The sequence below is a fragment of the Sus scrofa genome, chromosome 7, assembly GCF_000003025.6.
Source record: "Sus scrofa isolate TJ Tabasco breed Duroc chromosome 7, Sscrofa11.1, whole genome shotgun sequence".
In the NCBI taxonomy this organism is placed as follows: Eukaryota; Metazoa; Chordata; class Mammalia; order Artiodactyla; family Suidae; genus Sus; species Sus scrofa.
In genome coordinates this window covers 1,681,196-1,693,658 of record NC_010449.5, presented here as the reverse complement: position 1 = coordinate 1,693,658, position 12,463 = coordinate 1,681,196, and the positions used below count along the sequence as shown (strand labels likewise).

The 12,463-nt window shown below is 52.0% G+C and overlaps 1 protein-coding gene across 1 annotated transcript; it reads left to right on the top strand.

Moving 5' to 3' along the window:
* Positions 346–9,447, top strand: SERPINB1 (serpin family B member 1). The gene is made up of 7 exons (XM_003482119.4): positions 346–452; positions 1,466–1,640; positions 3,177–3,314; positions 3,844–3,961; positions 5,786–5,928; positions 6,441–6,608; positions 8,096–9,447. Exons 2-7 carry the CDS (start codon positions 1,473–1,475, stop codon positions 8,495–8,497), a joined length of 1,137 nt encoding a protein of 378 aa, XP_003482167.1. The 5' UTR covers positions 346–452; positions 1,466–1,472; the 3' UTR covers positions 8,498–9,447.

The window sequence follows — 12,463 nt, the reverse complement described above, 5'->3', positions numbered from 1 at the left end:
TAGTCGGATTCGTCAACCACAGAGCCATGACGGGAACTCCAGAACTGATTCTGTTTTATCACCTCCCCCCAATAATCCGAGCGTTTGGAGTGCATAGATAAGATTCAAAAGATTCCTCTAAGTGGTGACACATTATGCCACCTCTGTCATTCACACCTTGGTAAGAAATGGCCCATCAGAGCATTGGCAGAGATCTGAGTTTGCCTGGAACTCAGAGAAGTGCTGATCCCCTGAGAGCGCTGCGTGGAGGCCTGCCCAGCCCGAGACGCCCAGCGCGATGTGCCAGAGCCGTGTGCCCAGCCCAGCCCAGCCCAGCGGGACTGCTGGGAAGGAAGCCCCCGGGCGGGGCCGCCCCGCCCACCCGCAGGGGCCACGCCCTCCCTCCTGCCGCTATAAAGTCCGCGCGCCGCGCTCTCCAGCACCTCGCATCCCGCCCGGGCGGCTGAGCTGCGGTAAGGCCCGCGGGCGGCGCGGGAGGTGGGGCGGGCGGGGAGGTCGGCGCGGTCGATCCGAGAGCGCCCGCGGGGCCCCCGGCCCCGTGGCCACTCCGGCCCGGGGCTCCCGCGCCGCAACCGGGGCCCAAGGCCGGGCGGCCTGCAGGGACGAAGGTCGCTCCCTGGCGGCCCGAAGGCGGAACCGAAACTGGAGTTTTCTCTCCCTACTTCCCGGAGTTTTTTTGTGGCAGTTTTCACGCAGCCCGCTTCTCCTTTCTTGGCTCGAGGTGGGGCAGGGAGGCCAGTGCGATCCCGGATGTTCCTCAGCAACAGCAGTAATTCATCCTATTACCTACACGCTGAGCGTCTCCCCCGTGTATTCGGGGGAAACTGGGCTCTGAGCGCAGAGCTCAGGTGGGGAAGTTGGGTCAGGCTGGCCGAGCGGAGACCAAGGGCAGGGCTTCAGCTGCGGGGTCCCAGCTGCCTGCGGCTGTGACAGGACACCTGTCACCTTCTGCTTGCCCCGCCGCCCAGCCTAACTTGGGGCCTGGGTTGGGTTTTCAACTCTCGCAGCCTGTAACCCCTCAAACATTAGCAAGTGAATCTCAAAATGAGGGCCATTGTTCCTCCTTTGCTGGAATGTGCTTTAAAGAGCAGCAGGCAGCTATGATTTTCTAATAGCAACAGCCTCTTTCAGATAAATGTGGGCAATGGATTCATGGCTCAAGTGAATCAGAGGCTTGAAGGGAAGGGTGGGAGGTATGTGCCCCCCCCATGTCGCAGGGGAGCCCTCCCAGGCACCTGGGCCCTTGAGGCCACAGGTCTTGACCCCGTGTCACTGCCGAATCCTTGGCCGGCCGCCCCCACCTTGCACTTTGGGGCACGTGGAGGGTTTTTGCCCTCCTGGGACAAGAAGAGAGCAGAAGCCCCGGGTGTCTCAGGGTGGCTGGCCAGGCTGAGGAGGAGGTGGGGAAGTGACACTGCTGGCGCGGGTGTGGCAGCCAGCAGCTCTGGGCTCTTCTGTGCTGCAGCTTCGCCATGGAGCAGCTGAGCGCGGCCAACACCCGCTTCGCCTTGGACCTGTTCCGCGCCCTGAATGAGAGCAATCCTGCTGGGAACATCTTCATCTCCCCCTTCAGCATTTCGTCAGCACTGGCCATGATCCTTCTGGGGACCAGAGGCAACACGGAGGCCCAGATGTCCAAGGTCAGCAAAACCAGCAGCGATAGCCCAGTGCCACTGCTGAGTCCTACCACAGGCTGAACCGGAAAGCCGTGCTTTTGAGCTCGGGCAGCGCGTTTGTGGAACTGGGCTTCTGTGCTCAGCGTTGTGCATTGTGTGATACATTACATTTCATGAGGCCAGACTTTAGGAAAAGCCCCAGGGACGATACACTCAGATGCAGGCTGTCATTTACCGATCCGGTCTTTTCCGAGCACCCACCACCTGCCAGGTGCTGTTTTGTGTTTTTGTGTTGGGTTTCTTTTTTCTTTTTTTGTCTTTTTGCCTTTTCTAGGGCTGCTCCTGTGGCATATGGAGGTTCCCAGGCTAGGGGTTGAATCGGAGCTGTAGCCGCCAGCCTACACCACAGCCACAGCAATGCGGGATCTGAGCCTTGTCTGCAACCTACACCACCTCTCACGGCAACGCCGGATCCTTAACCCATTGAGCAAGGCCAGGGATTGAACCTGCAACCTCATGGTTCCTAGTCGGGAACTCCTGTGTTGGTTTGTTTTTTATGGTCACACCTATGGAATTTCCTGGGCCAGGGACTGTATCTGAGCTGCAGCTGCAGCTGCAGAAGCGTCTGATCCGTGAACCCACTGCACCTGGCCAGGACTGTCCTGAGCTTCCCCAGGGACCTGAGCCGCTGCAGTGGGAGTCTTAACCCACTGTGCCACAGCGGGAACTGTGCCAGGCCTCACAAAACCATGAAGGACTCTTGATGTAGCTGAGGCATGGGGAATTAAACTTTTCCAAGTTAAGTTTGAAGAAGTTATTTTTAAATGAGTGAGTTGCTGATGTTAATAGTGCAATTAAAAAAAAAAACCCTTAATCTGTAATATCTTTGTGTATAGCTGATAAATCTTATTTGTACTATTTCTGAGACCTTCAATAAAATTATATTTGATACAGAATATGCATATGAACTTACCATTTATGTTTTTTTGGGGAAAAAGCAGATTTGTATAAATATTTTATTAACCACTCATATGTGTGGAACAATCATTATAAGAAAGAAGTGATATAAAAAGTTTCTAATGTAAGTAGCCTGTTTCACAAAGCTACACGTTTTGGATTTTCTGTTACTTGTTCTCCAATGAAAAATGACTAAAGGGAGTTCCCATCGTGGCGCAGTGGTTAACGAATCCGACTAGGAACCATGAGGTTGCGGGTTCGGTCCTGCCCTTGCTCAGTGGGTTAAGGTTCCGGCGTTGCCGTGAGCTGTGGTGTAGGTTGCAGACACGGCTCGGATCCCGCGTTGCTGTGGCTCTGGCGTAGGCTGGCAGCTACAGCTCTGATTCGACCCCTAGCCTGGGAACCTCCATATGCCACAGGAGCGGCCCAAGAAATGGCAAAAAGACCAAAAAAAAAAAAAAAAAAAAAAAGACTGAAGTATTAGTCTTGGGCCACCAACTGGCAATAAAACATGTGAATTTAATTTGATGGGAGCACATGACAAGGAAGCAATTTTTAAATTCACAATAAATGGCTACAGAGATAATGTTTTCTTTATTTTAGGCTCTCCATTTCGACACTGTCAAGGACATTCATTCACGATTTCAGAGTCTGAATGCGGATATCAACAAGTGTGGAGCCTCCTATATCCTGAAACTCGCTAATAGGTTGTTTGGCGAAAAAACCTATCACTTCCTCCCCGTAAGTACTTTGTCTTCAGGCTCTAAACCTCACCAGGCAATGCCGGTTTTTTCCCAGCATGATCCCGTCCCAGAGGCCAGTTTTGATTTCTGTAAAAGCCTTCAGAAAAACGTGATCCCGAATGAAAACAGGACGGAGAGGATTCCCATTCAGGGTGCGGTTTCACTTTCAGCCTCCACGGGGAAAAGACGGACCTTGGCTGTTCTACTGAAGCAAGAGTGAGACGTGTAACTCACCTCCAAGCACACTCAGGATCTGCCTGTTTGTGAGCACCTTGGTCAAAGGCTCGAAATGAATTGGTACATTTTAGGCGGCGCCGCAGCTCCTGAACCGCACGCTTGCAAGTGGTGGAGACTGCCAGTTGGATGTTCCACCGCTTTCACTGTCATAAAACAAAGTAGAAGCGTTGGAATTTTCTGGTGACATGAAACATGCCTTTGGGGATAATTTCTGTTGCTTTTAAGGATTCTAGAAAACCCTTTTTGCATGTAGGAGGAGTTATTCACAACAAGTGTTTTGTCTCACACAGGAATTCTTAGCTTCAACTCAGAAAACCTACGGGGCTGAACTGGCCAGCGTGGACTTCCTGCGGGCCTCGGAAGAGGCCCGGAAGGCGATAAACGAGTGGGTCAAAGAGCAGACGGAAGGTGAGCGAGGGCGGCCGGTCATCCACGCCGGGCCTCGCCTCCCTCCTCCCGCCGCCCCCCTGCGGGCCCCCCTCTCCTCTGCCCTCCCCACCCTGCAGCCTGACCCTGCACCTCGGTCCTACCCAGGACCAGACAGCTTTTTTATTTTTATTTTTTTGTCTTTTCTAGGGCCGTTCCTGCAGCAGCATCTGGAGGCTCCCAGGCTAGGGGTCTAATCAGAGCTGTAGCTACCGGCCTACACCACAGCCACAGCAACTCAGGATCCGAGCCGCATCTGTAACCTACACCACAGCTCACGGCAACGCTGGATCTTTAACCCACTGAGCGAGGCCAGGGATCAAACCGGCAACCTCATGGTTCCTAGTCGGATTCCTTAACCACTGCACCACGACGGGAACTCCCAGACAGGTTTCAAATGTAGAAATTCCTCAAAGCGGAAATGCAAACATGCTTTATCTGAAGAGGCTCAATGTTTTCTCCCCATAAGTTCCCCAAACTACATTTAAAAATTAAAACTAGGGGAGTTCCTGTTGTGGCTCAGTAGTTAACGAATCCAACTGGGAGCCATGAGGTTGCGGGTTCCATCCCTGGCTTTGCTCAATGGGTTAAGGATCCGGCGTTGCCGTGAGCTGTGGTATAGGTCGCAGACGAGGCTTGGATCTGGCATTGCTGTGACTGGTGTAGGCCGGCAGCTACAGCTCCGATCAGACCCCTAGCCTGGGAACCTCCATATGCCGCGGGAGCGGCCCTAGAAAGACCAAAAAAAAAAAAAAAAAAAAAAAATTTAAACTAGGGGTTCAGCAGGTTAAGAATTCAGCGATGTCACTGCTGAGGCCGGGTTTGATCCCGGGGAACTTCCGCATGCTGCAGGCATGGCCAAAAACAAAACAAAGCAAAAACCCTTAAAACTAATATTGAATATAAAATAAAAGGGATGAAAATTTTGCAAGTCAATATTTACAAGAGACTGTGGTCATAAATAATTTGCCACCCCCTTCTCTAGGAAATTGGGGCCAGGGTGTGGGCGGGGGGGGGGCGGGGGCTGAGTCCCTTCAGGCTGCTTTTCCGACCTGTGACTGTATCATGGCCACAGAGCGGCAGAGCTGACACAGGACGCACGAGCTCCTTCCACAGGGGACTGCGGACACTGTGTCATGAGTGGGGCCCGTGGCTCAGAGGAGGAGCCGTCCTACCTTTGGGATGTTTGTTAAGACTTTCCTGCGAGAGTTTGGCTTCCCCTTGGAGGGTGTGAGGAAGGGATTTCTTTACTGGTGGCCAAAAGCATTTTGGAGAAGGATTTTTCTTTCTTGGAGTTCCTGTCGTGCTCGGCAGGTTAAGAACGGACTCGTATCCATGAGGATGTGGGTTTGGTCCTTGTTAAGGATCCCGTGTTGCTGTGGCTGTGGTGTAGGCCGGCGGCTGCAGCTGCCATTGGACCCCTGGCCCAGGAACTTCCATGCACCAGAGGTGTGGCCCTAAAATTAAGGGGAAAAAAGGTTTTTTTTTTTCCTTGAAAAAGAATGGCCATTCACAAAATGAGGCCTATGTTTATCACACACAGAGAAAAGGAGGATTTTCTTATTTTGAGCTCTTTGGACATGCAGAGACGTTCTGAAGCAGGGCCCCTTCCCGGGAGTTTGGGTGCCAGCCTGCTCCGCCCTGGAGTTGGTTTATTTAAAGTAGAAGCCCTCTGGGCTTTCCTACTATGTCAGAGAAAGTTAAGTGGAAGGAAGCCTTTGAATTACATTTCAGAGCTAATCAAAAGTGGGTTCAAATTTGGAATTCTGATAGGTGGGCTTTTCAAACCTAACTTTATCTTTTTAGGGAAAATTCCAGAGCTGCTGGCATCAGGTGTGGTTGATAGCGCCACTAAACTGGTGCTGGTGAATGCCATCTATTTCAAAGGCAGCTGGCAGGAGAAGTTCATGACAGAGGCCACGAAGGATGCCCCGTTCAGGCTGAATAAGGTGAGGCCAGGTGATCGCCCAGGACTCTGACCTCAAGAGGATCACGCCGAGCGAAGGGAGCCAGACAGAGAAAGGCAAATCTCACACGCTCTTGCTTCTACGTGGGAGACGCTAAAAAAAGCATGTCAATGAACGTCTTTGCAAAACAGAAACAGACCCACAGATGTAGAAAACTGGAAACTGCACTTACAGTTACCGAAGGGGATGGCAGGTGGGGGGGGGATACGTTAGGATGTGGGATTAACACGTACACACTGTTAGATGTAAAACAGATAGGCGACAAGGACCTACTCTAGGACACAGGGAAGGTACTCACTCTTCTGTACTAACCTGTAAGGGACAAGAATCTGAAAAAGACGACGTATCGCTAATATAAATAGCAGAGCTGAATCACTGTGCTGTGTGCACCTGACACTCACACAACACTGAGAATCAGCTGCGCTCCGATGAAATGACTCTGCTCTAAAGGCAGGCAGATAATCATGTAAACGATGTGTTTTTCAACTGTTCAGAAAGACAGCAAAACGGTGAAAATGATGTATCAGAAGAAGAAATTCCCATTCGGCTACATCAAGGAGCTCAAGTGCCGGGTGCTGGAATTGCCCTATCAGGGCAAGGACCTCAGCATGGTCATCCTGCTGCCGGACAGCATCGAGGACGAGTCCACGGGTCTGAGGAAGGTGCGGCCTCTCCCCTGCTGTTTGCATGTGATGCTCGGACTCGGGGTGTGTGTGTGAGAGAGACACTGTGTCGTGTAAGTGTTCGGCTGTGCGGACTGAGGTCAGCTGGCTGTCCTTCCTGGGTCTCTGTGCCCACTGATGGCACCTGCAAAGCCCCGAGTTTACTGTTCAGCTACCGTCACCCAACAGCGTGGCGGGAGCATCTAAAGGTACAAACTAAGGCAGCTCCTCTCTAAAGGTACAAACTTCAGGGAGAACACCGTAAATGAGGATTGTTTTCTTGAAACAGATTTGAAAGTTACAACTCCCCGAACAGCAGAGCAAACAGTTGCATCACATGTATGTTATCACACTGCTCCTTCTCACCCAGTGCACAGAGATTGTGCCTTAAGTGTCCCGTCGCTACTCGACAAAGACCAGGTGACTCGTTAGTTAGCAGGAGAGCCCACTTCCCAACGTGACCTTAGGCTGCAGCTTCTGTTGTTCGTAAGCGAAGGGTGCTGGTGTCTCTTGCTGGGACCAGGACGAGGCAAAACTGTGAAGGGGGGTTTTCTCCAGCGTCTCTGGCCCGTTGTGTGCTTTTCCCCTCTGCCCCCCACCACCAAACGTGCCATCGGGAAGGGGTCTAAGATCAGCCGTTTGTCAAAACCGTGTGTTTAAACCAGTGGGTTTCTTCTCTCCGTGGTATTTCCATATTTGTCTCCTGACTGTGAAAAGCCAAGTCTGCAGCCTCACGAGAGGACTTATCAGCATCAGGGGAAGAGGGGAATGTGGTTCTGCTTCGAGCAGTAGCGGTGATCAAGTACCGACAGTGGTTGACACTGTCTAGCACGTCCTGTGTGCCAAGCGCTTTCTAGAGGTGACGCATTCAGGGCTCACAGCAGGGCTCCAGGGCGCTGCTGCTCTTCTCTCATCAGAGGAGGAACTGGGTCGGTTCTGTTCTTACCCGTGAGCCAAATCTATTAGCGATGACGTGGGCTGTGTGAGGCTCACGGATGTGACCAGAGTGACCACTGGAGTCCAGAATGAGGAGAGAAAGCTTTCAATTTCCTCTGCACCACTCCACCCATCAGGGTGGGAGCAGCCCTGGCGGCCTCTCTCTGTTACCCGAAGTCCTGGGTGGGTGGGTGCGGGTTGAGGGACCTCACCTCTAGAGTCCCTGTGCGTGGGCCCGGGGTGGCTTGGACACAGCTCTGTTTATTGAAAGTGGAATCGATTTTGGCGCATGACATGAAGGAAACTGAATAGCAGCTGGTATTACGGATCTGTTCATTTCAAGAATGCTTTACCTATTTAACCATTTTTTTTCTTTTTGGCCACACCCACAACATGTGGAAGTTCCCGGGTCAGGAATAGAACCTGAGCCGCTGCAGTGACAATGCTGGGCTCTTAACGCGGTGCCCTGCCAGGGAGTGCTCGATATGGTTTAAAGCCTCACACGTCCATAAAGTGGCTTCAGCTCTTCTTTTTGCCCCTTCTGATTCCAGATTGAGCAACACCTGACCCTGGAAAAGCTGCGTGAGTGGACCAAACCTGACAATCTGGAGCTCCTGGAGGTCAATGTCCACCTGCCCAGGTTCAGGCTGGAGGAGAGCTACGACCTCAACGCCCCGCTGGCCCGCCTGGGCGTGCAGGATCTCTTTGGCAGCAGGGCTGACCTGACTGGCATGTCGGAAGCCCGCGACCTCTTCATATCCAAGGTGGTCCACAAGTCTTTCGTGGAAGTGAACGAGGAGGGCACGGAGGCGGCCGCTGCCACCGCGGGCATCGCTGTCTTCGCCATGCTGATGCCAGAGGAGGATTTCATCGCTGACCACCCGTTCATTTTCTTCATCCGGCATAATCCCTCCTCCAACATCCTCTTCCTCGGCCGCCTCTCTTCCCCGTAGAGGCGAGATGCAAGGTCACGCTTAGGGCTCCCCCGACCTTTTCATGGCGACCCTTCTCATCTGTCTTTACCAATACCCCTCCTCCTCTCCAAAAACAAATCTTTTAACCTCCTTTGTAAGCTCAGATCTGTTGGCTGTTTACACCCGTTAACTTGGCATGGGCACCTGTTCTTCTTTTTTCCGTACTGAAAAAACAAATCCAGCATCAGGTTAGAGAAAGGAAGAAATCATCAGATGTGTAGATTCTTGACCATGTAGCGACCTGAGCAGTTGCTCTGCTTTTCCTGAGAGGCAAGTGGAACATGCTCACACGGTCACCTGTCTTACAGACAGACTTCTGGAGGCCCTCAGCGAGACACCCAGATTGTTGGAGGGAGGCTTAAAAGCGGATATTCTATTGACATACAGGAGCAGCCCAATGAAGGGCCCGGGCTGTGCGGACAGACTTGCCTTGGCAACGTCCCCGACCGCGTGCGCTGCAGGCCCGGCGTCCCATTTCAGCCCTTTGGGTGTCACACTCTCGAAGGGCCGCCTGGCGATAACCTGACCTCCCTTTTCTGCTCTCCTTGGTCCTTCCTGCTTGGGTTTGGGTGGGGTCACAGGGAATCAAGCAGCAGGTGTCTGTCATATCATGAAAGGTGCCAAGGAGTGACAAAAAGCAGAGCATCACAGGAGAGACTGTTAAGCAAAGAGGTGGAGCAGAGAGCCCGTCGCGAATGGCTTCTCCCGAGATTTCCGATCAAGGCTCTTCACAGCTGGCATCTGGTACAGATTTTATGGCAATGACATGGCTTGATGCAATGCTGCAGTGGGAGATCGCTGGGGGGGGGTGCTTTGATTCATAGAAACCTCTGTCAATATGCTCCTTGGAACGGGGCCTGACGTGCTGCATTTTCTTGCTCCCACAAAGCTCGTGGGCCAGTTAATAAAGCTTCCTAAGGTTCTGCAAACCTGTCCTCAGCCCTCTTCTTGTTGCTCCCCGGCCTCAGACCAGCCAAGGGGGCCCCTGGCCCGACAGTGCGGTGGTCCGTGATGATAGGGAGTGATGCCACGGAACAAAAGCAGAAAGTCTCACGTCTTTTTCTTAAGGTTCTTTCTAGCACCTCCCATGTCCCGGTTCCTCTTAGCCACAACAAGCAAAGCCACGTCACTGGGTCCTCATCCTAAAATCTGCTCAGCAATTTAGAGGAAGTCCTGTTCGTCAAGTCAAAACTGAATGGCGGGCCCCAAGCCACGCTGCTCAAATCCTCCTTTTATATTTGAGGGAAGAAGCCCACAGACTGTCCGTCAGTTGCTGAATCAGAACAACTAGTAAATTCCAGAGCAGCGACTAGATCCAGCGCAAAATAGGGCACATTTTCCAATCCAAAAGAGATAAATGAGGCATGCAGCAGGGGTTTTGATAACGTTCAGGGGTAGGTAGGCAGAGCTGGGACCTGTCAAGAGTGGGGGCCCCATTATACCTCCTGTGCTTTTGCTTGGCATCCTACAAGTATGAGGAAACTGTATCAGGATGCAGCCCTGCTGTAAGTCGTTGGGCAGACTGGAAAATTCCAGTCCCTAGAGTTGGATTAGTTCATCCCGCTTGCTACTGCCCAAACACACACGGCAGAAACAAACACGAAAACTATCTCTGTGGGAAGATCACCCATAAACCTCAGATTATTATTATTATTGCTGTGGTGTGCAGCAGCTTGATGTGGGGTCTCAGTTCCCAGACCAGGAACTGAACCCGGGCTGCCACAGTGACAGCGTCAAGTCCTAACAACTAGACCAACAGATCAATTTTTAGAATCAGATTTTCTGATACCACAGCCAGCATATGATCAAAGACAACTGGATGGGTGAGGAGCCATAACAACGCAGACTAAAACTGCCCCCCCTGCCCCCCCGGCCCCGATACTAGAAACGGAAGTACAGGTGCCCACACAGGGGAGTCCTCGGCACGAAGGCTGAACGACACTGGCTCCCACCCCAAGATGACCAAGGACAGGGTTAAACACTGCGGCACGCAACAGAAACGGAAAAGAGACATCTTTGATAACAATGCAAACAGAAATACCAGAGCTCAAAAATACAGAAATAAAGACTAAATGGTAAGATTTATTAGCAAATTTGAGGTAGCAAAAGAGGGATTGTGAATTGTGAGGCCAGAAGACATCGTTCATAGTTTATTCCAGAAGGAAACGTATATTGAATAAAACCCAGAAAGACGAAGGGATGGGAAACATAAGAGGAAAGACAGGAAACTCAAAGGAATAAGAAGACGCTCGCTTCACAGAACAAGAGAGAGAGTCAGGAGGAGGCAGAACAATGTGTAAAGACCTGGTATTCAACGCGAGGACGCCAAGCTGATACAAGCCATCAGTTCACAGCGTCCCCAAGTCCCGCTCAAGCCAGCAGCCCTGCAGTCACGAGACGCGTACATCCGGGGAAAAGCAGCAGAACGGAGACCGAAGGGCGATCCTAGCAGAGGACAGCGGAAACGACCGAAGAAAACAGAAAAGGCACCTGCACGGGAGCGGCGGTGAGAAGGACAGCACTCGCGTCAACAGCATGAACGCCAGGAGCTCCGAGGACTCTTTCAGCGTGGTGGGAAGAACAACACTACAAAACCCTGCCAGCCGAGAACGCGTCCACACCCGGGAAAAGCATCCCTCAAGATATTTTCAGAGAAACAGAGTGTTCACCATCAGGAGACTTAATAAGAATTTCTAGAGTATTTTTTTATGGAGAAGGGGTGTCAGAATTATAGGAAAAAATAAAGACCCAGGTGGTCAACTTGCTTTGCTCTTGGGGTGAAACATGGCAATTAGTTCTCATATTTGCACAACAATGAAAAAGGCCAAGAATATCCAAGGCAGTCTGGAAGAAGAACCAGACACAACATACTCAACTGCATCAAGACTTACTCTAGGAGTTCCCACTGTGGCTCAGTGGGTTAAGGACTTGACATAGTATCTATGAGGATGTGGGGTTCGAGCAGCTCTGATTTGACCCCTAGTCCAGGAACTTCCATATGTCACAGGTGTGGCCGTAAAAAGAAAAAAAGAAAAAAGACTTACTCTAAGGCTGCAGAAGTAAGACAGAGTGGGTTCTGGTGCAAAGATGTTCAGAAATGGAGCAGAACGGGGAGCCCAGTAACAGCCTCAGAACACGGGCCCTGCTTTATGGCGAGCGACCGGCGTCCCAACTCAAAAAGGCCTATTTATGCCTCTTGTCCTGTTGCAAGTGTCGGCAATGCCCTCTTTTAATCTCAAAACCTAATCACTTTGGAAAATAAATCACATGGTCATTACATTTATGGCAAACGTGGTCCTTCGAAGCTGGGAGTGAAGAGAAGACATTTTCAGTAAGTGGTTCTGTGCACTCGGGAACTCACGGGAAAAAATGAGAGCTGATTCCTGCCTTAAACCTACACAAAACCCACACCAGATGGACTGCAGACTTAACTGTGAAAGCCAGAGTAAGGCTGTTAGAAGATAACATGATAAATAATATACCTGCATGAACCTGTGGAGCTCTTAAAGGGACACCCACACACCCACACACCCCCTTCTGCCACATTGATTCCTAGGCATGTGGACACTGCTGATGCCCAACTGGACCAAATGAAAACTGAGAACTTCAGTTCCGCACAGCGCAGCCCCAACAGTGACAGGGCAGGTCCGGAGAGCCGAGGCCGGCCAGGGCCCCGGGGGGCAGGAGTCCACGTCCAGGGCCGGCCTGCTGCGCCCGTCGCCTCCCGGGCTCCAGCTGAAGCAAACTCGGGGAAGGCAGCCGGGCTTCGTGGGTGCCACTTTGGGGGCCCCTGCTTCCAGACTCTTCGGCGTTTTATACTCAGAAACGCGGCCTCCGCTTCCCAGAGCAAGTGGCGGCCGGACTGGGGGAGGGGGCCAGGGGGGACGGTGTTACCAGCCAAGGGTGTTCAGACCTCATCCAAAAATGTCCAGCGTGTCAGGGGAC

What these genes read in the sequence shown, in the direction of transcription:
- SERPINB1 (XM_003482119.4), top strand. Translation starts at nt 1,473, where the DNA reads ATGGAGCAGCTGAGCGCGGCCAACACCCGCTTCGCCTTGGACCTGTTC. An exon ending in AAACCTATCACTTCCTCCCC is followed by an intron (nt 3,315 to 3,843) that starts GTAAGTACTTTG and finishes TGTCTCACACAG; the next exon opens with GAATTCTTAGCTTCAACTCA. An exon ending in GGTCAAAGAGCAGACGGAAG is followed by an intron (nt 3,962 to 5,785) that starts GTGAGCGAGGGC and finishes TTATCTTTTTAG; the next exon opens with GGAAAATTCCAGAGCTGCTG.